Source organism: Heloderma suspectum, chromosome 1 (genome assembly GCF_057233095.1).
Source record: "Heloderma suspectum isolate Gila_16-S chromosome 1, 16-S_ref, whole genome shotgun sequence".
NCBI classification, from domain to species: Eukaryota; Metazoa; Chordata; class Lepidosauria; order Squamata; family Helodermatidae; genus Heloderma; species Heloderma suspectum.
The window spans coordinates 392949521-392975941 of record NC_139458.1 but is presented as its reverse complement, the minus strand read 5'-3'; the positions used below and the strand labels follow the sequence as shown (position 1 = coordinate 392975941).

The window sequence follows — 26421 nt, the reverse complement described above, 5'->3', positions numbered from 1 at the left end:
ACCAGATGGTAAGTAGACACCACCTCTCCTCCTTAGGCCAGCCCATCCCTCCCATAGCTGTATGTGGATGTGGTGCATGAAGCACAGTCCTACTCCTCTGTGTGGGAGTGGGTGCAGGAAATGAAATTGCTCTCTAGGCCACCCCAACATTTCACCACTTGTAGACATGCAGCCCCACAGAGTTAGACTGGGTGTCTGTGTTGTGTGCAACGGGACACTGCTGGCAGCTGTTCTGGCAATGGGGCCAGTGCAAGAGAAGTGAAGACTGATGACTGCCCTTTTTCTTTCTCCAGCTCACCATGACCCTGAAGAACAGGAGGCAGGGGACGAGGACAGGCCAGAACCTGTACTGCCGGGTGAGTACCTTGGTGTACCAGCAAGGGGTTCTGTGCACTGTGACATGTCTCTGGGTCACCCACTTGGGGATCCAGGCAGTGCTGATGCCCTCCCTTGGGCAATGCCCAACATTGGGCAGACATGTCACTATGTCCTGTCTCCCCACTACCCCACCAGAATGCCATGAGGCCACCACTGCCTGATGCACCACCACCACCCACCCAGGAGGGACAAGCAGCCAGGGGTGAGGCAGGAGAGTGCCCTGCACTGGCCTATGAGTGGGAAGCCTATCCTGCCATGGTTGCCAGCGCAGGGCTGCTGCAGCAGATCCTGCAGATGGTGCTCCAGATGAGGGCTGGACTTGAGTACAATAGCTGAAGTCACGCTATCCTAAGAAAGGGCAGGGAAGCCAAGCACTAACCAGCCTCCCCCCGCCCTTTTCCCTAGTGACTGCATTTGCAGACCGGGTTGCGTCCCTTGAAGAGGAGCAGGCATGGGCAAAGCAGGCCCAGGAACCACCGGCACCTGGACCAGCATGCCCTATGGGACTCCCACCCTGAGCTGTATTCCATCCTCCTCCCACCTATGTAAATACCCCAACCTTCCTCTCCTCCCCCATCCTTCTACCCTTATGTACATAGCCCCTCCAGTCTCCCCTGCCCCACTTGTAAATTACTCCATTTCCCTTTATAAATAAGTAAAAATATGTTTACTGGACAAGAAATCACAGCCTCCGAATATTTCCTGATGTGTGCTCAGGGAAGGGCTGGGTTCTAGAACTGCTGAGAGGGCTGTATTGGCCGGGGCTTATGGGGAGAACTTTTTAGGTTTCCTCACCCAATGCTGTTCTCTCCGGTGGGGAGGAGGAGACATCTTGGGGGTGGAAGCATGCTGTGGCAGCACAGCAGCAGTAGCAGCTGACAGCTGCATGTAGGGCTGGAGATCCCCCGCTACTTGGGTGAGAGGAAATGTTTCTTCTTCCTCCTCCTCCTCGATGCACAGGTCAGGGGTCACATCATCTGTGTCAGTGGGAGGCTCACCTTGACCATGCTTGCCCCCTCCCTCCCCAAGCTCTTTGACTAGTTTCCCCACCAGTTTCTCAAGCAGGTCCAATTGCCTGCCGATTGTAGCCAGGAGTGCATGTGTGTCCCTCCTGCACTCGGCCTCATCTGCTGCTGTGTGCTCAACACTTTGCTGGTATACCTGGGTGTCCTGCTCAAACACACGGAGCAACTTGTTATTCTCAGAAGTGGTGTGTTGCAGCAGCCGATCCAGGTCGTTAGATGCAGAGCGACCTGTCCTCTGCTTATGGGCCATTGTCAGGCATGTGGCAGCAGGGGACAGCATGGCTTTGTGGTTTGGGATGCCGGGGTCTACAAGAGGCGGAGAAACAAACAGTGTAAATGTTCTATGCAAAAGGGGAACCTTGGGTTCATGGGCATGCACAGGCACCTCCCTCAGGGTAGGCATCCCCCCCCACCCCCCCGGGCCCTGGTCTATGCAGAAGGGGAGCCTACCTGGGCATCGCTTTCCCTCTGCGCTAGACCCCTCAGAAGTCCATGGCCTGGCATTGTCTGTGGCCTCACCCACATCCATGGAGGCAAGAGAGGACGTACCAGCTGTGTGATATAAGGGCAGGCACAGTTAGGGTGTGTTATTGCCACAGAGGGATGTGTGCCTCTGGAAAAGCAGTGCCTTCCAGCACAGCAGATTGTGCAAACACAGGTATCGGACAGCGTGACGGCTACGGAGGCAATCCACTCACCTTGTGGCTGATCCTGGCTGCATCTCCCCCTCCACAGAGTCTGCAATTTCCATGCCTATGTGAATAAATGAGCTGTTGTAGGGGCAGAGCTGGTGCGGGGGGGGGGGGACAGAGAAAAGGTGAGGATGAGGAGGACTTACCCATATGTTCATCCACTGGCAACACGTATCCTGCCACATTTATAGTGTGAATGTTGTGGCTGAAGAGCTCTTCTGATCCTGCCTGAACTGAACAGGCAGAGTTGCTGGAGGAGCAGCAGGTGTTCTGTGAATGGTGATGGTCCTACTCACCTGCTTCAGTTGGATGGTAGCATCCCCCTCCGAGGATGCCATGGAGCTCCTTGTAGAAGGGACACATTCCCGCATTATTCCCATAGTGGGAGTTGTGAGTTACCACCTTTGATATTCCAGCCACATTGCTTTGGTCTTTGTCCTGCACTCCGCTGCACTTTGGCTGTGCCCCCTGATGGTCATTTGGTGGGAAATCTGCACATCCTGTGGCTGAAGCAAAGCTGCTCCTGGATCTTCTGCTTCTTACATATGTAGAGGAGATCCATGATTTCCTCATTCTTCCAGGATACCCCACGGCCCTTGCTAGCAGACTCTGCTGAAGCCATTGCAACCAATTCAGGAATAGCACTGGAAGCCCTGGGGAGAGAAAGGAAGGGTGATATTCTGAAAGGAGGGGAATACCCTGAAAGGACCTTGGTAGGAATTTCGCTAGGGCGCAGTTGCAGTTTAACCCCCTAAAGCTTACATACCAGCACTCAAGCCTACTGCTTTTAATCATAAATGCACTTTCTTGGTGGCCAGCAGTAACTGCTTTCTGAAATTGGCCATTCAACCACAGCCCTCCCAAGCTCCCCAAAGCACTTTAACAAGTTTGTAAAACTGAAAGCCCCCTGTACCTACAGGTTTTTAAATGTGCAACTGTGGAGTCCCCCAGTGACTATTTCGGGAACTGTGATCTGGCCATAGCTCCCTTGCTTAGAGCAACGCTTGGGACACTGAGTCTTTACTCCCTCAAGGCCCTTTTACAAGAGCAAGCCTTAGCCATTGAAACCCTTTGTACTAGCTTGCCCACTAAATATGCTTTACCATGCTCCCGCAGTAACAACTTTAAATGTCCAAGAGTCGCCCGTTAGTTAACTTTACTAAACTGGAAGTGCAGGGAGCAATGATCCAATACACTTTATAGTACACAGGTGACTGTGGTTAGTGAAACTGGAATGCTTACTTCAGGTTCACAGTGTAGCGCTAATGCACTATTTCAATGTTGCACTTTTACGCCTTATCGATTTAAGAGGATTTTTTAAAAGTTAGAGGCTGCTGGGCAGAGCACACCTTTACTTTGCCACCAGAGTTTAGTGATAGGCAAGGCGAAGTATATTTATTTAATTAATTAATTTCTATACCACCCACAAAAATTAAAAGCAAAGAGCGCACAATAAACAATATAAAATATATAAAACATTAAAACCACAGTAAAACAATACAACCAGAATAAAACCTAGCAGCAATGCAGGGATTTAAAATACAGATTTAAAACAGCAAAGCTAAAAGTCTAGAAAGCTAAAATGCGTGAGAGAATAAAAAGGTCTTCACCTGGCAGCGGAAAGAATACAATGTAGGTGCCAGGTGAACCTCACTAGGGAGCTCATTCCACAGCCGGGGTGCCACAGCAGAAAAAGCCCTCCTCCTAGTAGCCACCCGCCTCACTTCCTTTGGCAGGGGCTCACGGGGGAGGGCTGCTGAGGATGATCTTAAGGTCCAGGCAGGCACATACGGGAGGCAAAGTAAATACCATGAGTAAGCTCAGAACTGCTGAACAGCCAGCTGCAAAATGGCGGAAACATCGGGGAAACACAGGGAGGGGAAACACTGGGGAGACACCCCTTGACCAGGGTGAGTGAGGTCACGGCCAGGTGAAATACACACCCCTGGGCAGAGCTATCATGCCAAAGTAAATGAGGAGGATTGATGTAACAGAAGTGCAGAGAAGCCGAATTAAGGAAAAGAATCGGACTAAAAGTAGTCTCAGAAATATCGTTTTTTCCAGTGCAAATCTCTGGGGTGGCTGCAGACTGGCCATGACGTCATGTGCCCTCCAAACGCAGGAAACTCGCAGCAAACCTCCCATAGGGACAACCCCCTGGTGTCTTCCAGATGTGTTGAACTACAACTCCTTTCACCTCCAGCTAGCTTGGCCAATAGCTATGCTGGCTAGGGGAAATGGAAATTGTAGTCCAATACTTCTGGAGGGTTCTGGATTGGGAAAGGCTGGTGTAGGCCAAGAGTTTCAAAACTGGCATATATCTGTATCAAATCAGCTAATATAAATGCGCCCTTAGAATGCTTTCACACGTCACAGGAAGAACAGATTTAATTTGGATAAATGTGGTTTAGCAACTATGGCTCATGCAGCATGTCACTTGAAACAAGAAGTTCTTGTAAAAGGAACTGACACCTCTGATCAATCTGAAGTGGAAATACATATATTTAAAAATGGAAATATGAAAATAAGGACAGCATATTCTAGAGAGCCAAAATCAATACAATTAATATTTTATGTTGGGGAAAATCAAAATAAATTGTACTGAGTCATTTGGAAATCTTAAATATGACGTCTGATTAAGGAATTATTTATGGGACTGTCTATAAAGGCCTTTCCTTCCTGTAGTTCACATTACAGCGCTGAGGTAAGGCTACTGTGCTGACTACCAAGGACAGGAATGTTTCAGTTTTACATTTCCTACCTTTCATGGCATGTGTTACTCTAAGTTATTCTTTATATTATTTAACATAAACATATGCTGCTTGGGATATTAAAAATATTCCAAACACTTTACAATAAAAGTAATCCAATTAAAACAATAAAACACACAAATAAAATAATAATTGAAATGGTAGCAGCCAGAGTCAGCAGATTTTTAAACACCTAATAAAAAACAAATTAGATAAAAGCAGCACAACCACAGATCACCTATTAAAAGCCTTGGAGAATAAAAATCTGTCATCTCAGAACTAACAATGTTGGTGCCTCTTGGACCTGATTGGGGATAATATGGTGCCACCACTGAAAAGTCCCTTTCCCCGGTTGCCACCTGCCTAACATCTGAAGGGGGGAGGACCCAGGAAAGGGCCTCTGGGGATGATCTTCATGAACTGGCACAGTCATGATGTGGAAGAAGTGAGCCTTCAAGTGTCCCAAGTAATTCAGGGTTTTAAATGGTCAAAATCAGCACCTTGACTTGTGGACTGAAACACACTGGAAGCCAGTGAAGAACTTTTGAAACAGGAAAAAATATGTTCAGACCAATCTTTTCTTATTAATAATCTAGCTGCCGTGTTCTGAACCAGTGGACATTTTCAAACAATCTTCAGGGGCAACCCCAACAATGCACTGCAGAAATCTAACCTGATGTTACAAGAGCTGGGATGACACGCTATCATTATCTAGAAGGGGCCTTAGCTTGTGTAGCAGCATAAGCTGGTGAAAGGCTCTTCATGCCAGACTAAACAGTTTCTTCAAGCTGTGAACCTGCTTTTTAAGAGGGAGGGCAACTATACCCAGAGTAAGCTGGATACCACCTCCAATAGACATTGAGCGAACAACTCACAGTCTTGTCTGGGATGAGCTTCAGTTTGTTAGCCTTCATCTATCCCATTACCAATTCCATGCTCCTGTTCAGCACTTTCACTACCCCTCCAGGTTCCGATGAAAAGGACAAACTGAGAACAAGCCCCACTTGATATCTCCAGACATCCTCACCCAGCAGCTTCATGCAGAACTTAACAGCATGGGGGACAAAACAACCCTATGGAACACGATAGCATCAGTGCCATGCCACCAAATTTGGCACAGGGGCGTTAGAAACCAAAGTCCGCCAGCTTGGAATTACTAGATGGGCCCAAAACCTTGTGACTTTCAAGCAGAGCTCATAACTGCTCATTGTGGCACTACAGCCTCTCCACCCACCCCACTTCCCAAAATTTACTGTAGCGGTGGTAGGGGTCACTGGCAAGGAGGGCTGGTGAGGAGGGCTTTCACCAGCATCCAGGGCCTCATGTTTAATGCAAAGATAATGGTAGTTGCTTTCTAGCATGCTCATGATTACTGTTGGGGAGCCTGGGAGCATGTTCAAGGCTGCTGCCAGGCAGCCCGAACTGAGCCAGAAGACACTGGGAAACTCCATTTTCCCAGGCTCCCTGGCAGCAATAGATTCTTAGCAAAATCCAACTTTGAGGGATACCTGTGGGGGGAAAGGCATAAAAGCTCATTCTTGTTGATAAATTGTTAAGTAACCATTTGTCAAAATCATTACTTTACTTAAAAAGTCCAACAGCATGTGTAACTAGTCTTCAAAGATGGATAATATAAATATGTGTGTGGGGGGGAGTGAGGGGGGTGTTAACAAGAATATATTAGGTAGGAGCATTTGCTAGAAGTGGCATCCTTTGCACACATATTTGGGAATAGATCGAACTGATTTATATTGCACACTTATTTGGGAATAAATCAAACTGAAATCAGTGGGACTTGCTCCCAAGTAAGTTACCATGCCTAAAATCAGGCTGTGACTTCCCCGCACCGACCTACCCACTCAAATGTCTTTTCAGCTGTAATTCAGTGACTGTTTGTTTGTTTGTTTGTTTAAGTAAGGCCATTGCAAAAAAGTGCCATCCTTCGCACAATCGCACTTGGAAGTTGATCTCGTAAGAACAGTCTCAGTAAGGACTCTCTTACACAGAAAGAAAGCTATCACCTAAAGGCCCTTTTGTACATGGAAAATGTATGGGACAGAAGAAGGCCTGTGTCATGCTTTACAATATCTTCACTGTTATCAAAAGTACCTTGGGAGCGGCGCTTTTTTCACAGCCAAGAGAGATAAATAGCTTGGGCTTGAATTGAATATTGTCAGTGGAACATGCATCATTCTTGACAGCTTTCGAAGTCTCATCCACAAACAGAAATCTGAGCCTGAATCTTCTTCATTACACAGATTTCACAGCCATGCAATTCCACAGGAAAGTAAACAGAAGCACAGAAGTATAACTGCAGCAAAAGCCAAGCCCTAAGAATGGCATTTTATGTCTCTTCAGCAGTATGAAACTCTTAAATGGAAACAAATACTTGATAGCGTTGCTGGCAGGCAACCTAAGTGGCCCCCCATCTGACAAGCTCATGAGTAGTAAAAATATTGCTTAGGGTCACACTCTGTACTTTCCTGCACAGACTTAATGAATGGAATGCATGATGTGCTTACTAAGCTAGGCTGGATAAGCATGGAAAACATTTAGCGGAGCTGTGTCACAGACCACAATGGTTACATCGGCTATGTAACTTGAAGAAGAGATTCCTTTCCTATGTCTCACTTACTTTTTATATCTCACTGTTGATAATTATTTCATAGCCATTAATTCTTCACTGCTGTCCACATACAAGAAATATATATATATATATATGGTTACAAGTTAGATGACATCGGCACATTCTTATGCGGTGTCACAAAACGTTCCAAAAGCAGTTTTGCTGCTATTTTTTTAACCATATTTGACAACCCTGTGATGGTTTTGACTTATGCTGCAGCCAAATCTATTGTTCCTTTATCATTTTGAAATGTGGAGCTCCCCTACAATATGTATATTGTCTGTGTAAAGGCAGGAAAACCCCAAGTTTTGTGACTTATTACTGACAAGGAAGATATGTTAGGCAGGATTTCAAACATACACAAAAATTATTAGCTGAGCTCCTGTTTCCTATTAGGCCTGCTTTTCTGAGTCCCTCCACATTCCTCTCTTTGCTTTTCTCCTCCCCATTCTCCCCAAGCATCTTGGGAAGCCTAGTTCTAATGGCCAGATTAGAGAAGGTCGAAACTTTAGACCTGGAGTGCTTCCAGATGCGGCTTTTACTGTGCAATTGGCCTGCTTCATTCATGGGATTTTACAAGGGATCCAGAAAATATCGTGTTCCATTGGCACCGCACCCCAGAGATACAACAATAATCAACTGTTTGGAGGATCTGTATTACAGAAAAAGTTATACCAAGACAAGATGCACTACAAGGCAAATCCTGCAGTGCCTTCTACTGATTGTTCCTCATTAACATCTTAAACAAGGCTTAACGAATCTCTGATCTCGCAGGTGAGCTAGCAAATCTTCAGCCTTGTTGAGTTAAACATGACTCTATTCTAGGACTGGGGGGGGGGCTTTACCATTATCTAGAAAACAGGAGGAGGGTTTAGCAGGTAAGTGCACCCCTTATCAGTCCTTTGTCCTGTCCTTTTATTTCCCTGTCAAAATCAGCCTGTCTAAAGATGGGAACAGAGATGGAAGAACACGTGAAGGGTCAGCGGAAGCTCCTCCATAGGGGACAGATGGGACTTGACTGCCCACCCCCCAAGAAAAAAGAAAAGGAGAAAAAATGCATTTAAAGATTTAATTGCATAAAACTAATCAATTAAATCTTTCTGTGTGATTAAATAATAAAATAAGGAATAATTTTTTTAGAAGGTTTAACATATAATTCTTACTTTTGTACACTACCCTGGCTACAGGATATAGACTGGGTAAATAAATATAATAAGCATTACAGTCCTAAATTGTTGTAGCAAAGGGCCTGATGCATGGCATTTCCCAAAATGGCATCTTAAATTGTATCTTATATTCTGTCCAAACGCACCAAAGATTTCTTCTGTCTTTGAATGTGCTCCTTCTATTCTCTCAGTTTCAACTTTTTGTCGCCATTCCTACATAATGTTGTTCTCCCTGCTGTCTCCACTGTATGCCTCTGTTCTTGATTCTACAGGGAGTTTTGCCATCGCTCTTACTGGCAGCAATCCTGGGGCCCTTTGCAATCTTAGGGCAAGCTACGACTAGCACTGCTCACCATGTGCCTGCTGAAGAAGCAGTTCCAATTCAGAAAAGGGATGGTTTACTGGTGGTAACACTAATATCCTCAAGGAGCAATAATACTGCCATTGGATTCTGGCAAATGGTAGAGCAACATGACGAGATGTGCAGAATCCACGCGATTACCCTGCCCGCAGCCCTCCACTGGCCCTAATAACAGCTTTGTTACGGAACCTATATAATTTGATTTTTAACAGCATGCTAAAAAGCAAGAGCTCAGCATTTTATAGAGCAATTCTGCATAGTTTGTGGGACAAATAGAATGTGGCTGTACTATGTTATAATAATTAGTATGAAAGGCTTTTGGTACTGAGAAAATATGCAGCTATGTAGCAATAAGCAAGTGAGACCAGTATAAAGCCAGGGAAGAATCCCCATCAGAACTACTCTTAAAAGATCCACTGAAGCCAACAGAAACGAAATACTGCTATGAACAGCTAAGGGTGCAATCTGTTGGGGCATGTTGGGGCATGCTGGGAGATGCAGGACTTTTTGCAGCCTAAACATGCATAGGATTGTGCTCTAAACCTGTAACATGTTGGGTTCAAGTGCAATGTTAGGCTATTCAGTACCTTCTAATCCCTTGTTCCTATTTCTGATTTATAATAGCATAATGAACGCTGCAATCCTCTATGCACAGTTTCATGGGTGTAAGCCCCATTGAACACAGTGAGGTTTACTTCTGAGCAGAGATGCATCGGATTGCACTATTGAAGTAAAAAAAATAGGTAACATAGCAGCACATGCAATAACAGCTGCAGCTGATTCTGTATGGAAAATTATGGAACTAAAGCAAAATACTATCAGTAAATGAACAGGAACAAAAAAAATGGGACTTTGCAGTTACAGTGAAGCTCACAAATTATATATGAGGCAAGGAAGGTAGGCAAGATCAGATCTGTTTCAAGAAAAAAGTGCCCTTTTATTAATTTCAAACCGTTTGGAACAGAAGAAATATAAATGTGACTGGTTTTGTCTTGTTGTAACTTGTGGGTTTTTTTGACATTGTAGCTGGGAATCATTTGCCTATAATGAAAACTGCATTTTAAAAAAGACCAACAATGACTAGCCCGATAATGATAGAATTCATTTTAATGTGTGCTCCTAAGAGAAAAATTATTTCCTCTTCCCAGCCTGTATCGGACTTTGCCAGGAATCTGAATTGTCTGAACATGGATGATGAGCAAATATAAGGAAAAGGCAGTGATGAGGCAGGGTGATCATATCGTCTGGAATCTGCTGCACAACACATCTCCTTCTAGTTGCTTCATAGCAAAGCCGGTCCTAAAAATCCTTGTCCATCCTGTGATGAATCTCTTGGCTTGACTACTGTAGCATCCTTTCTGCTGACATTCCTGCCTGCCATTATCTCCCCTCTTCAATCAATTCAACCTAAATTGCCAATTCAGACTGTGTTGTACTCATCTTTCTTTCCATTGCTACGATCTGTCACATCTCTCCTAAACTCTATACCAGGAATAAGCAACCTGGTGCCCTCCAGCTGTTTTGAATCACAACTCCCATAAGCCCCATCCAGCATGGCCAACAGTCAGGGATTATGGGAGTTGTAGTTCAAAACTACAACTTCAAGTTCAAAAGTTCAAAACTAAGTTCAAAACTACAACTCCCCGTAGTAACCTATGGCTGCGAGAGCTGGACCATAAGGAAGGCTGAGCGAAGTAAGATAGATGCTTTTGAACTGTGGTGCTGGAGGAAAATTGTGAGAGTGCCTTGGACTGCAAGAAGATCAAACCAGTCCATGCTCCAGGAAATAAAGCTAGACTGCTCACTTGAGGGAAGGATATGAAAGGCAAATCTGAAGTACTTTGGCCACATCATGAGAAGACAGGATACCCTGGAGAAGATGCTGATGCTAGGGAAAGTGGAAGGCAAAAGGAAGAGGGGCCGACCAAGGGCAAGGTGGATGGATGATACTCTGGAGGTGACGGACTCGACCTTGTGGGAGCTGGGGGTGGCGACGGCTGACAGGAAGCTCTGGCGTGGGCTGGTCCATGAAGTCACAAAGAGTCGGAAGCGACTGACCGAATAAACAATAACAAAAAAGTTCAAAACAGCTTGAGGGCAACAGGTTGCTTACTCCTGCTCTATGCACTTTTTTATACTCTATAAATGTTAACGTTTCAGTACTTCTCCTTCCTTTGAGAACTCCACATTTCTCATCTCTTCCTCCTTTCCTAAATGTATGTTACATTTTAGCAATAGTAATACTTTAATTTAGAGTCAGTTCAGCCTCTATAAATTGAACTGATTTATGAATTGCCGCAATGGCACACAATCCTATGCTGTCTACACAGATGTAATACCCAATTATGTGAATGGAGATGGAGTTTACACCCAACTAAGTGTGCAACTCTAAATTGGTAATTACTTCTGATTAATTCACAGGATCAATAGACACACTTATAATCTGTAGCTTTCGCACTGCCATTATTGAACCTGATCTTGCAGGGTACAAATCGTGATTTGTTGTCTCCTTAATCTGTAAGAGAGTTTTTCTGTTTCAGCCCCAAAGCCTGACTGGGATATCTGTAAACATGTGACTCCTTAACACCGAATGGGGCCAGAGCTAGGGAAATAGATTCCCTATATGTACACTGAGAGACAAGGGAGACTTATTTTATATGCTTGCAGGTTTGTTTGTTTTTAATCACATCCTTAGTTGTGATCTGTGAGGTGTTTAGATGCCATAGCTGAGAAGAGCTGAGAAAAATAAGCATCTGCCAAGGTGTCTTCTAAAAGACTCATTTTGCTTTCAAGACTGAATGATTAAAACCTTAAAAAAAAAAAAACCTAGTCTTTGCAACAACAACAAAAAGTGGCATATCTTTCCAACTCTCTTAGTTGCCATCCTACAGAGTAGAAGCAAAGCCATCATTGAAGTTGCTTAGCCAAATAGTACAGAAGAAGTGATCTAAGAGGAAAAACTCTGACGTGTATGCAGTTTTCAATATAATGTAAAAAATCTATGGAGAGCTCATCTAGCAAGATGCCAATCATCTTCTGGTGGGTAGCAGCTTGCTTCTTTGAGAGCAAAGCATACAGAGTACATGAATTATGATTGGACCTTGTTTGCCCTGCCCCTGGGGTACTGGTGGAACATAGGGCTCCTTCACATGGAGCTTTTATCCTGCTATTGAGATTGCTCATTCATTGAAGTTTGCAGGCCCTTTAAATGATGTTGTGAACCTCCAGGGCGTCTCCTGCACTAAATGACCTGTATTCCATTTTTAAATAGATTGGAGATAATGAGCTATCAAATTGTGTTCCGCTTGAGTTTCCTCTGTGAAAAGAGGCAAAGCGGCAAGAAGAGGAGGGAGATCAATGAAAGATATGGAAGACTCAGATATGGGGGAGAAAGAAGGGGAAAGGGGAGGGGGGAAAGGAAGTGCATATAAAGGGAGTCCGTTGTGATTCTTCATTTAAAACGGAAGCAGAAAGCCCCATTTTAAATGCAGGGTTTTAGGCTGGTGTAGAGATGCTCATAGTGGCTAAAGATGCAGTCCTATGCAAATACTAAGTAGTAGTAATATCTGTCAAGGCATCCGGGTAGTGGCACAGCTACATAACCAAATCAAAATGCAATTAAAACTAGCTGTAAAATTACTGTCTTACATTTCAGATAGAGAAAACACAATAAGGCTGTAAACCTGTACACACTTTCCTAGAAGTAAGCCCCATTGAACACAATGGGGCTTACTTCTGAGTAGACATGCATGGGATTGCAGTTGAAGAGGCTTGGCACTGGTCATGATGTGTTGTGGCATTTGGATGTTCTCTCTTGTACTGTAACATAATTCAACGTAAATGGTAGTTTGAAAAGAGCACATTATATAGCTTTCAGTTTATTTAAAAAATCCCAGCTTAGCTAACTGAAACTGGAAGGTCAAGTTTACTTGAGCTTTTGTTTATTTAGCACATTGCATTCCCACTGCACAATAAAAGACATTGTGCTCGCTGTCTCCCAGGATCTGCCTTGGTAAGCCTTTTCTCCTCCAACATGTTTCACACAGATTGAGCTTCATTGGATTCAAGTTCTCCTGCAATAATCATTGCTAGAGTATTTGGGCTGTAAACACGGCAGATGGACCAATGTGCAAACCAGATAAACTCTCGCCTAGGGTTTGAAAACAAGAAGATAGTCGTGGGAAGATTTCTACTCTCTGTGTGCATTTTAAACTTTTCTGGTTTTATGTAATCTGTTTTAGGGCACAATCCTATGAATGTTTAGACAGAAAAAAGTCCTGTAACTCCCAGCATTCCCCAGCCAGCCTATTCAATCCTGTGAATGTTTAGACAGAAAAAAGTCCTACAACTCCCAGCATACCCCAGCATGGCTGGCTGGAGCATGCTGGGAATTGTAGGACATTTTTCTGTCTAAACATGCATAGGATTGCATCCTTAAGGAGTATGATGACCGTTTAAGAGTGCAAAGTGGTAGGCCATCCAGCTATTATGAGGACGACACTGAGGGCCTTTCTGATCTTCACTATGCATCTTTACCATAAGAACATTAAAAGAGCCTTGCTGGATCAGACCAAAGGCCTATCTAGTCCAGCATTCTGTTGCCACAGCGGCCAGTCGATGCTCATGGGAAGCCCACATGTGGGTAATAGCGACTTCCCACTCATGTTTCCCCAGCAACTGGTAGTCAGAGGCATATTGCCTCATAACTAGTAGCCATTGATAGCCTTATTCTCCACTGAATTGCCTAAACCCCTTTCAAAGCTGTACAAATTGGGGGCCATGACTACATCTTCTGGTAGCAAATTTTACAGTCTGACTATGCACTGTGTGAAGATGTGCTTCCTTTTGTTTGTTCTGAATCTCCCACCAACCAGCTTCATGGGGTGACCCCAGGTTCTAGTATTATGAGAGAGAGATAAAACTTCTCCCTATCCATTTTCTCCACACCATGCATAATTTTGTACCCCTCTATCATGTCTCCCCTTACTGCCATTTTTCTAAGCTAAAGATATTCTAATGTTTCCTCATAGACAGTTGCTCCGACCCTCAACCACTTTGGTTGCCCTCTTCTGCACCTTTTCCAACTCTACAAAATCCTTTATGAGCTGCAGTGACTAGAACCGCACACACTGGTTTACTTTAGAAGTGTGTAGTATCTGTACATTGGAATGGTTGTGTCTAGGGATATATGGATTTTGTTTAATCCGTTCCGTCTATGTTTCATAGATTTTCAGGCATCTTTCGTTCCATCATCTGCTCCCTGACAGATTCGAATATTTCTCCCCTTCAGAAAAGTATGCAAAAAAGTCCACCACAATTTATGGAACTTTCGCTGGCACAAAACATTTTGCATGTTTTTCTTAGCTCAGCATACAATTAGTGAGCAGAGTGCGCACACGCACACAGACACACAAAAGATTGCTACACAGGGGAGGCTAAAGAGAGACTAGAGATGTATAAAGCGTTGTGCTGTTGTTTTTAAATTGCATATATCTTAGCGTATTTTCCAGTGACTTTCATATTTTTGTATGACTAAATCTGCATTCAATTCTGAAAAGTAAGAAATGGATCCACAAATTTGCAAAATCCACACAACTCAGAACATGCTGGTCTGCTGCAGAATCCATAGGTTGGATTCATAGAAATCTGAAGTCATTTGAAGCCATTTCAGATTTCTCTGACATCCCTAGTTGTGTCACTCCTAGTGAGATATAGGGATATCAGAGAAATACGCAATGGAATCCAGTGGGTTTGGATTTCTATGAATCCGATCCATGGATTCTGCAGTGGATTGTTTTTTCCCCAAGTCGAATGGATTCCAGGGACTTGCGGACCTTTTTTTTTTTTTTAACTTTCCAGAATGTTAAGCAAGTGTAGTTATTGAAAAATATGTAAAAGAAAAAAGAACGGCTAAAAATGCCCATTTCCTCCATAGGCTAAAGCATAATAATGCACATTTGGAGTGGATTTGCACATTTTGCAGGGGATTTGTGCATTTTCACAAGCACGAATTTGTGTAAATGTGAATTTGTGCAAATTCGGAGAATTGAAAAAATCCAATTCCGTCAATGAGTGGATAATGGAACGAAAGGCACAAGTCAATCCACAAAACACAGACAGAATGGACTGTACAAAATCCATACATCTGTAGTGAGCTACTCCATCCACTTCCTTGCTGTATCTTCCCCACTCCTTTTGAAACTCATTTACACCAAGGGCATCTCGACACCAGCCTAAAATCCTACATTTAAAATGGGCTTTCTGCTTCTGTTTTAAATGCAGGATTTTTCACCCGCTTCCTTTCCCCTCACCCCCTTCCCCTTCCTTCTCCCCATATTTGAGTCTTCCATTATCTTTCACTGATCTTGCACCTCTTCTTGCCGTTTTTACTCTTTTGACGGAGGGAACTGAAGCGGAACACAATGGGGTAATTTGATAGCTCATTATTTGTGATCTACTTAAAAATCGAACCAAGGGCATTTAGTGCAGGAGACACCTTGGAGGAGGTGTCTCCTTCCGTGGTGTCTCCTTCACCTTCTGTGAAGGAGCTAGCTCAATTGCAGGATGAAAGCTCGGTGTGAAGGAGCCCCCTGGCTAGTGAGATGTATTTACCTCATACATGCATTGTTAATGGAGTTTTAGTGCTCAATGTAATTCTTTTTAATATCTAGCTGAACCTGGGTAATTATGTTTTGGTAAAGTGACGTTTTGGTAGAATATTCCTCTGTATCTCTGGAAAGTCTTGTCGCACACATTGGGTCTGCCCCTTGCTCAGCCTTTTCAGGCAGCAGTTTCAGACCTCTTTGTTTCTAGCATGCCACCTGGCCCGGTGCTGCCTGCTCTGGCTGACAGCAGCTTTCCAATGGTCTCAGGCAAAACAGAGGCTTTCTCATCATGTGCTCCCTGGTCCTTTTAACTCAGGGGTGGGGAACCTCTCTCAGCCCGAGGGCTAAATTCACTTTCAGAGAAGCTCTTGGGGGCCGCATTCTAGTGGTGGGCAGGGCCAAAGGCAAAAGGGGTGGGGCTAAAATCCCAAACATACAGCATATTGTAGGTTAAAGCTCTCATGTCCAGTAACTAAGACTTAGGAGATGCATCTCAACCTTATAGAAGGGGGGGGGGGACGGCACAAAAGTTGGAAAACCGAGAAATGACTGCTGGCTGGGGAAAAGCAGGTGGGACCCTAGGAGGGTCAGATTTGGCCCCTGGACCTGAGGTTTAACCAGAGATGTCAAGGACTGAACCTGGGACATTCTGCATGCAAAAGATGTGCCCTTCCTCTGAGCCTTGGCTAGGGAACACCCATCAGGGTTCTCTGGGCATTTGCCCAGCTCCTGCCCCTGCCCGCGGGTCCCCAAACTGCGCTTGAGCCCCTCCCAGGCTCTGCAAGGAGCCCGTATTCACTACAGTGGACTCATCAAGCTCTGTAGTTGCCATTTTTTGAAAAATAAAATGACGATTGCAAAATGTGCATATTGGCACATGCGCATAATGCACATTTTTGTGGATGTGCATATTTGCGTATGCACAAAAATGCACACTTTTGTGCATACACAAATATGCACATTCAGAAAAATGTGGATTTTCATGCATACTCAGATATGTGTATTTTTGCAATCGCCATTTTATTCTTTAAAAAATGGCAACTGCGGATCTCGGAGAGGCTGCCTGGGTGAGCGTGGGCTGCTTGCCCAGCGCAGTCAGAGGCTCGGCCAGCGGGGCTCAGCAAGCGGGGCTCAGGGGTGCAAGCAGGGGGGGGTGTCCACCAGTTTCCTGGATGGAATTGGGTGGCTGCACCATCCCTAGCCTTGGCCCTTTCCTCCCTTTTCTGTCTTATTTGCTTCTCCCCAATTTCACTAGAACTAGAGCAAAGGGCCTGTCTTTAGTTTTCATCTTTGTACAACGCTTAGATTTCCAAGGTGGTGTGTTATTAATACAATCAAGAAGAAGTAATCTCATTGGTCTCCTTTTTCCCCTGCTGCTGCTTTCCTCAGTTATCCTTCATCTTTCCCTGATGTCAGTGCTTCTTTCCTGTATTGCCCAGTGGGAACATTTCGCTCTGCGTAATTCATTATGCACCTTCCTCCAAGCATTTTAATGTTTTATCTAAGCCACTTCTTCAATGTGAAGCCTACAACTGCTTGGATCGACGGAAGGCCACAGAATGTGTTTAATGAGCTGGCTGTGCTGATGCTTGTTGGAAATGGAGCCTCAGGCTGCAGTCCTATGTACAGTTGCGCTGCCTAAATTCCACTGAAGTCAATGGGATTTAAGCAGCCTAACTGCAGGATTGCAGCCTTAGCTTTGAAAGTAAGCTGCCGTGGTGCAGAGAGCATTGTGTTTGGATGTGAACAAGCCAGGATGAAAGCCATACTGAGAGTGGCAAAGGTCCCTTGGGAAACTCATTATCGCTCAGACTAATCTGCCTCACAGGGCTGTTGCGGAGAGTATATGATAGAAGGATTACAGTGCACTTTGAACAGGGGTTCCATTTTGGATTTTAGTTAGATGTTAGAGATTTCAGGAGCAGGGGGAGAGATCTTGTCAGCAAGATTCAAAACCCAAGGGTGCTTCCAGGCAGAGGGCTCCTAGCACGAACAGTAAAAGGCATTATGCAGCTCTTCCATCTTTTCCGTCTTCACAGATTTTTTTTATGGCAAGAAAAAAATGAAAGAAGTTCTGTGAAAACATGGGAGGGTTATGAGTGGAAGACAACATTGTCTGCACTCCCTGTAAAACTCTGCAAAGACGTTCTACAGTAAAACCCTCATCTGAGGGTCTGAAAACACCCTCAGATATATTCAAGATTAAAGTGTAAATAAGTAGTCTAGTATGTGTTGTCATTACTTTTTTATATTTCACAAATTTTTATATCTCATAATTATAGCAAGATCAACCACATGGGACAGTCACACACCCCTTATTTTAAGCAAAGGCCTTTGGCATGCGAGTCGAGTATGGAAGATAATTTAACATGTTAGAACAACAGCTAGAGCGTGTAGAATTAATGCGCTGGGCTGGCCGCAATTGTAGCTGTTCCAGTGGAGGCTGGTGGCTCCGATGTCATGGGGAAGTGAATCTGCTCTGGGTTTCAGTCAGAACTCTTAGTGTTCTGACTGGTTCTGATTGAAACCTGGAGCGGATTCACCACCCCACTGACATTGGAGCCACCAGCCCCTACTGAGCGGTTAACAAATAATCACATGTGGTCTGAAACACACACTCTGTATGTGTGATCCCTGCCCTTCCTGAATGGCATCTGAAAAATGCAATGTAAATTATTAACATTAGTAATTTCCTTGATTACCAGAGTTGTTGTTTTTACAGCATTAGTATTCTATTATATCCTGATTGGAAATGAAAATAAAATATTGTATTAAATTCATGCTGCGATGATAAAGAGCAGTTTTTAATTTCTAACGCTGGCTCAAAGAATCCCGCCCAGGTAAGGGACTGAACAGTGTCTTACCCACCCGTTTCCACGTTGCCTTTGCAGATTCAGTGGGGAAACCCTTGCAATTTTTCTGCAGCAGTTTAAATCACTTCCACAGGCTGCCTATCACTACTGATGCCGTACAGAAGGTGCCCACCCCTTCCCTTGCTTTTGATAATTTCTCTTGTATTTCACGTTGTAGCCCTGGAAGGTATAGATTTGGTAACCGACAGAACCTGCTTCCCAGATGGAGAAATCAGACATCCCACTTGGGTTATTGTATGTTTCTTTTTAGCTTCTCTCAATCCCCTTTACGCCGTTAGGACTTTACTGTTGCTAAGCTTACTGTGATCTTGGCTCTGCTCCAATGTAGGTAATTATATCCTGGCTGGTCTAAAAATTCCTCCTGTTGTTTCATCTAGAGAAGCAGATCTTCAGTTTCTATCCTCAGCGGTCACTGGGTGTCCATAAATGATAAGATACCCCCCCTCCTCCCCATCCTAGAGGAGGATATACATTTCAATGTTGGATGAATGGAGGCTTTTTGAAAGAAAGAGTGAAAAGCACAGCAGTTTGCAAAGAAACGGAAACACCTCACAGACTTTTTTGTGAGAATCCTTACCACGTATGGAAAATGGAATGGTGGAAGGCAGGGGATAAAGAATGTGGAATTTGGTGGCATATACTTTGTGGAGATGTGTCCTTAGCAAGATAGCCAGTAATGACCCTAGACCTCACTGTGTATCTACAAGATGGAGGATTTGTATCTTAAGCATGTACAGAGTATCATTCCTTCACCACCAAGCATCTGCAGTCAGCTCCCAGACACTTGAGACAAATACTGTAATCCTATACATGCTTATCCTCAGTTAAGAATGCAATCTTATGCATATTTAGACAGAATGAGGTCCTCTAACTCCCATACACTCCCAGCATTCCATGTTGCCTACACCTGACTTAATCCATCTCCCATTGCCATTATGCTGCACATTTCTCCATGCATACCCCACCTCACCAGTTTCACCCAGCGTACAACAGAGGCATGAAGACACACAGCATAATGATCGTAGAAGATGGATATGTTGTATGAGACATTACGGAGGGAAACAATGGAATTTGACATGGGGCAGCTGTTTTTGGCAGCAGACCCATTCTTTCTTGTACTTTGATCCTGAGAGACAAAGCTTCCAGGTTGGTCCAAATTGCTTCCAGATTTCATATGGGTTTGTGCCCCCAAATGTTAGTTTTGCAAACCAAGACCTGAGTGCCAAAAGGGTATCATTTTGCATCAGTGATCCTGAAGGAGCTAGGGATGTCGCACGTGCCCGACTGGGTCCACGAGTCCATGACCCCCCCACCTGCAACCCCTGGACCATGCCCACTGAGCGCCTGCCCTCACTCGCCCCTGGTTGTGCCCTCCCAGACTTACCCTGGGCCCGTCCGGCAAGTGCCCACCATTTTGCCACTTTTTTTTAATGGAAAAAGGAGCTTAAAAATATGTGCATATTTAAATATGTACAGTTTGGGGCCAGGAAAGTTTAATATGCGCAATATTAGAGGGTGAGTGTGGGCGACTCGCCAAGCTCATGGAGGCTCAAGTGTGGGTCTAGGGGGGACCAGCGGGGGGACACTTAAGCAGGTGCCCAGGGAACCCGAGCTGGGGTGTATTCACACATCCATACCCACAATACATTTAGTATAGTTCTGTTTTAGCCTTCCTCAACCTGTTGCCCTCCCATCAGCTCCAGCCTGCATGGCCAGTGGTCAGGGATGATAGGAGTTGTAGTACAAAACATCTCGAGAGTGACTCAGAGAAAGCTGTACATGGCCAAGATCCTGCTATGATGTCTACTCATAAGTTAGTTAGCTCTATTGAGCAAACGTTCCTGGCAATTTCAAACAAAAGTTTACCGCTTGCACTTTCAGCCAGGTTGATTTCTTCCTGTTGTATCCCAGCTGGGGGAACAGTGAGCAATCTCCTTTGCGGGAGGTGGGAGTCTATAATTATTAATTTTCTCTCATTTATTTCCTTGTCTTTTTAATAGCAGATTTTCTCTATTAAGGGTGCAATCCAGTTCATGTTTAGACAGAAAAAAGTGCTACAACTCCCAGCAGCACTTCAGCTGCTGTGTGACCAAATCCCCACTTTATAGATTCAGTATGATTGGGGTGTTCCTAGGGGTGGGTCTTTCACCTGGCCATGACCTTGGTAACTTAGGTAACTACAATAATTAGCCTGCCTTTCCAACACATCAAAGCTCTGGAGTGCTCTTTCGAGCCTGCAGAATTGCACTGCACTTTCTTTTCGCCAGTGGGACTAACTAGCCTCCATGATTCGGTTCTTCTCTGATGTTTGCTTAGCTTCTCTGATGTTGCGTTAAGTCGCTTCTCTGATGTACATGAGGGCTTTCACGGGAACAGAGAAGCCTGTCATTGTAAGCAGGGAGAAGGAGAATGGGGGGTTGGAGCCATAACTCCCTCACTGTTTGCAAGAATGGGGCTCATATGCACTGGTGGGGGCTCTCATGGGGAGCGACTATCTAGCCTGCCTTTTTGGCGCTGCTTCTAGCCTTCAGAATTGTGAATTAGTCACTCTCCATTCATAATAATGTAGTAGCTGGGGGGAGCGGGACATGGGCTGGGAAACAAGCCTCTCTCGTTGGTTGAGCAGCCCCTGCCTGGTTGATGACATTCAGTTCCACTCCATCCACTCAGCTCAGAAGTATGTTCTTTCCAGACACTGTGTGACCCAAAACGGATTTTTAGGGTACGGTACATTCGGGTTTTCTTGCTTCGTGTGTCCCTGACGGACCAAAGACGATTTCATGAAAATCTGTATAATACTCCAATGCACTTCTCATTCTGTTGTCGTCAAGATGCCCCCCAGGACTGTCCAGCACTTCCTTCAGAGGTAAATGTCACTTGCCATCCAAACTGTTGTCACCAGTTCAGAGCAACAAAACCTACAGAGCCATCTGTATCTAGTCTTCATATGAGGCCCAAGATATTTTGACCCTTCTAATATTAGGCTGGGATTGAAAGACCTCCCTGCATCTACCACAAACCCACCTTCCACTCAGATTCTCCTCTCAGAACCTATTTAGAGAGCACTTTCCCCCCTGTCTCCCCTTTGCTAGGGATGCCAACAACGTTCTCCCAAGCTAGGCTCAGAAATGAACTTTGGGGGCTCTTAAAAGCCTCAAATGAGACGTTAGCGTTTAATGCCCCCAAATTCTTCTCTGGCTCAGATTAAAATCCCAACTGCAGAAGAATTCTGATTTCCCTTCTGCTAGCCCTCTCCTATTTCCAAAGCATCCCAACCTATGAGCACCATAGTCCCGCAAACACCCTCTTACCTTGCTGGAGAACGTCGATAATCCCAGGTGATCCCAGATTATGTAGGGAGGTAGTAGGCTCTCCCACACTGGAGGCATTCAAGATGAGGCTGGACAGCCATCTGTCGGGGATGCTCTGACTTGGATTCCTGCACTGAGCAGGGGGTTGGACTCGATGGTCTTTTAGGCCCCTTCCAACCCTACTATTCTATGATTCTATAAATATTATGATGGTCAGCAATCATGGGTATATATCCCCATTTGTTGGACATATTCTGGTAACTGCTGAAAATTAATAGTCACTTTAGGTGACTCTTAACATTTACCTGAGTGTATGCATATATGGTTGGACATTCACAAAATTATTTCTGTTGGCATTTGGTTTCAAAAAGTTCATTACCTATCTACCCCATGAACTCTCTTTCACAATCCAGTATAAGGGTCCAACTACCAAAGTTACAGAATATATAGCCACATACCATACAAATAGCACACACGTGCACGTACGCGTGCGCACACACACACACACACACACACACCCTTCTTATCTGGCTTTGTATAGAGTTGCGCTTTAAGTATCTAACAGCAGCTGCCATTGAATAATACTGATACGGTTTTTCAGATGAGTTTTACAGCTGCCATGGGAGCTTAGCCACAAACAGGAGGAAATACAGCCAAGGAGAACACATTATCTGTTTGCAGTACTGACAAAAGCCTCATTGTGATGGGAGTGGGAAAACAAAGGGTTCACCACACTCTGGTTATGCAGAAACAAATCTCACACAGTCCTTTAAAGGCATATACAGGCGGTTCCCATTCAGGGGGCTAGGAATGCTGTTCTAGCAGTTCCTAGACAAAGGAACAGAGGAAGCAGTCTTATATCAAGCAAATCAGACTATTTCTCCATCTAGACCAGTTTTGTCAACTCTTAAAAAAAAATTAATTGTAACATTTCAACAACAACAAAAAACACTGTCTACTCCGACTGGCAAAGGATCTTCAGGGTAGGGGTGTCTGGATTTTGTTAAATCCAGTCTGTGTTTTGTGGATTGCCAGGAGTCTTTCGTTCCATCATCATTGATGGAATCGGGTTTTGAACCAGCAATTGTTCTCCTTGCACTAATCTGCCAATTATGCTAATGCATACCTGCACAAATGTACTAATGCACATAGGTACTCCCCTTCATGGATCACTGCCTTGTTTTGGCGAAGGGGCTTGCGTAACTCAGTGAAGCCATAAGCTATGTCGTGCAGGGCCACCCAAGACGGACAGGTCATGGCAGAGAGTTCTGACAAAATGTGGTCCACTGGAGAAGGAAATGGCAACCCACTCCAGTATTCTTGCCAAGAAAACCCCATGGAACATATCACAAGGCTAAAAGAGATGATGCCATTAAAAGACGCTTGCTCCTTGGGAGGAAAGCTATGGCAAACCTAGACAGCATAGTGAGAAGCAGAGACATCACCTTGCCGACAAAGGTCCGCATAATCAAAGCTATGGTTTTCCCAGTAGTAACGTATGGCTGTGAGAGCTGGACTATAAGGAAGGCTGAGCACCGAAGAATTGATGCTTTCGAACTATGGTGCTGGAGAAAACTCTTACGAGTCCCCTGGACTGCAAGGAGGTCAAATCAGTCCATCCTAAAGGAAATCAACCCTGACTGCTCATTGGAAGGACAGATACTGAAGCTGAAGCTCAAATATTTTGGCCACCTAATGCGAAGAGAAAACTCTCTGGAAAAGACCCTGATGCTGGGAAAGATGGAAGGCAAAAGGAGAAGGGGACGGCAGAGGATGAGATGGCTAGATAGCATCACCGATGCAATGAATATGGACTTGAGCACGCTCCGGGAAAGAGCGCAGGACAAGAAGGCCTGGCGTGCTATGGTCCATGGGGTCATGAAGAGTCGGACACAACTGAACAACAACAACACAGGCACTAATGTTAATTAGAGCGAATTGCTCCCAAAGTGAAAAACGGGTCTGCAAGTGACTCGGAAAAAGCAGGTCTGCTGCAGAATTCAGATGGTCCAGTTCACAGAAATCTGAACTCATTTGAATCCATTGTTGATTCCTCCAACATCTTCAGACCTCTCCAACAAAGGTTTTTACCATTGCCTGCTCCCTAGTCCTTTTAACTGGAGATGCCAGGGGTTGAATTTTCTGCATGCAAAGCAGGTGCCCAAGCAAAACAAACCCAAACCGTTTGCCTACCCTGCTTTTTTTAAAAGAAGAAATACTCTGACCATGTGCAGTTTCACATTTTTAGACGCACTTAAATCATAACAGCATCTTGACTAGAGGAATAAAATAAGAGTTTGCTTCTGCTGCCTTGACGCTAAACACACTTACTTGGGAATAAGCACCATTTTTGTTGTAGAAAAGGCTAATATACATTTAAATTAAAAAGAACAAAACAAGTGGGTTGGATCCAAGTTTAAGCTGGGTCAACTGCACTAGCAGATGTGGGCTTCCCTGCTCCCTCCTTCCCACAACAGCCCTTCCAGCCACCTAATAATGCTACATGGGGAGTCAGGAGGCTGTTCTGAATGGGGTGAGCTGGGGTGTCTGGAAGAGGGGAGTCCCGAAAACTGGGCAGAGGGACCTTGGGGTGGCGGAGCTCTGCCTCTCACAGAAGGTTAGCTCCTGGATCCGACCCAGCATCTCTAACTATGTACACGCCCAGCCGGCCACCCCTTAACTATCAGAGATGTTTAGCAATCCAGGTGGCCATCTAGGGTGGCTAGAGGGAAAAGGCGGCAAGAGGCAGGTGCCTTCCCCATTGCCCAGCGCAGCATTGTAATGACACACGCTCCAGCTGCTCGCTCAGGCAGCTCAGCTGCTGCCAACAGGCTGCTGGGGTGCCCAGCCGCTCTCACAGCTAGCAGCACACATGCACAGCGGTGGCACTGGTTGCCTTGTGCCCTGTCCCAGACCTCCTCCTTCTGGCCACAACAAGAAAGGAGGCCGAGGCAACCAGCATCAGTCGTGGCGGGGCCCGGCATGCCCGTATCAGCCCAGGTGCTGACACCGGGCCTGGTTGTCACAGCCCCAAACACCTGCTGCTCCCAGGCAGTGCCGGCCCTGAGATAAATAGCGCCCTGGGCGAGGGGTGCCTTTGGTCCGTGGTCAGCTTTGCAGGGCCACCCAGAGGGGCTCTGCGGGCTGGTGCAGGTGTGATGTTAGGGGCCCTGCTGCTGCTCCTTACAAGGCTGTGTACAAAGCTGAGGGCCACACGCGAGAATTATTGCATGCATACCGCAGCTCCTCCTTGCCCTGGGATCGAGCAGAACGATAGATGCGCTTCACTGTTCTGTGACTACTCTTCCATGATTCTCCTGAGTACCTCCTCCAGATTCCAAACCCCTTCTTTCTCCTTCCTGGGGCTCCACCTCACAGATCTTCTGGTTGGAACACCTGCTATCCTGTCCGTTGAGAACAACATTGCTCAAAACCTTGATCCCTCAGCCACTGTGCTGCAGTTTGCACAAGCCAAAGTTCGAAAAGCCACACTCCGAGTAGCGGCAGCACGCTACGCGACGCAGCGGGACTATCGCAGCTTTTACTTTTAATATTTTTCATTTTGTAGCAGTTCCTGTCTTTTGGCAAGCATTCTTGATTTTAGAATATCCCTTATTTTAACCTTGAAAAATAATAAAGAAAAGTTATAAATAAAAAAGGTGCCAGCTGACCTCTTAATTACAGCTTAATTGTATTATTAGTTATATAGCGCTTCTAGTATTCACAGTATTTGAAGAGCCAAGTGCTTGGTAATGTTGCCTCAAAGTAAAGCCGCATTCCACTGGTTTTCACCTAGTGAAAATGACATCATAGTGGAAATTGAAAAAGAAGCATACTGAAGCTAACTGAAGATCATTTCTGTAGTTAGTACCCAAACAGCTTGTAGAACCTTGAAAAAAAAAACGGTTACAGACACTTGCATTTTGTCACCCTAGCTCACTGCAGATGGTTCATTAAAAAAACAGCCAGTGAGCTCAGCTTGCCCCCCCCCCCCCGTCAGCTTGCTGCCCCCGGAGATTGCCCAGCTCACCCACCTCTAAGGCCGGCCTTGCTCCCAGGGTTGACATTTGTGGGGCCCTTGGGCTGCAAGGCCCTGGATTTTGGCCCCAAGCTCCAGAGCAGCTACACCACTAGGTATGAAGCAGATTAAGAAGATTCTAAACTAGCCAGCCCTGGCCAGAAAAGCTCACAGGGCATGGTGGCAAAAGCCAACCTGATTGTTCCCAGCATCTGGTATTCAGCAATACACAACTTCTCGATTTGACCTAAGCTCAGTCTAAATCAGGTTCCTGATGGAGCAAACAGCTCCCAGCAGTAGCTTCAATAATGCATGCTTTCCCTTTTACCAAAACAGTTCAGCCTCATGAGGGAAATTGCGTTGTCTGCTATTTGTTGCTAAAAAGCTCTTTGCGGTGAGAATTTATTAAGGGCAGCTCAACAGTCATAAGGTTTCCAGGCCCCTGTCTCTCCTTTCATCCCACAGCCAAAGCTCTTAGCTTCTGCAGCAGGGTCCATTAGCAATACTTCATGAGTATTGCTAACAATGTTTTCCTTACTGGGGGTACCACCAGGATTATACTCACTGCCAGAATCCTCTGGCATAAAAATCACTGTGAGTCAGAGGAGGAAAATAA

General features: G+C 45.1%; 1 protein-coding gene across 2 annotated transcripts in view; it reads right to left on the bottom strand.

Annotated features, from left to right (window-relative positions):
- LOC146360026 (uncharacterized) overlaps positions 1-26065 on the bottom strand; it is a 31353-nt gene extending 5288 nt beyond the window's left edge. The window contains exons 1-6 of one of the 2 annotated variants that reach the window (XM_084832606.1): positions 25822-26065; positions 3706-3862; positions 2242-2748; positions 2102-2156; positions 1854-1955; positions 1540-1709 (exon numbers count right to left, since the gene is read on the bottom strand). In XM_084832606.1, coding sequence (XP_084688732.1) covers positions 1540-1709; positions 1854-1955; positions 2102-2156; positions 2242-2280 — 366 coding nt within the window. In that variant the 5' untranslated portion in view covers positions 2281-2748; positions 3706-3862; positions 25822-26065. Of the gene's footprint in view, positions 1-1539; positions 1710-1853; positions 1956-2101; positions 2157-2241; positions 2749-3705; positions 3863-21787; positions 22373-25821 lie in introns of those variants that run through there. The other variant, XM_084832613.1, reaches the window with a different exon arrangement.
- Between the last annotated feature and the right edge of the window lie 356 nt (positions 26066-26421).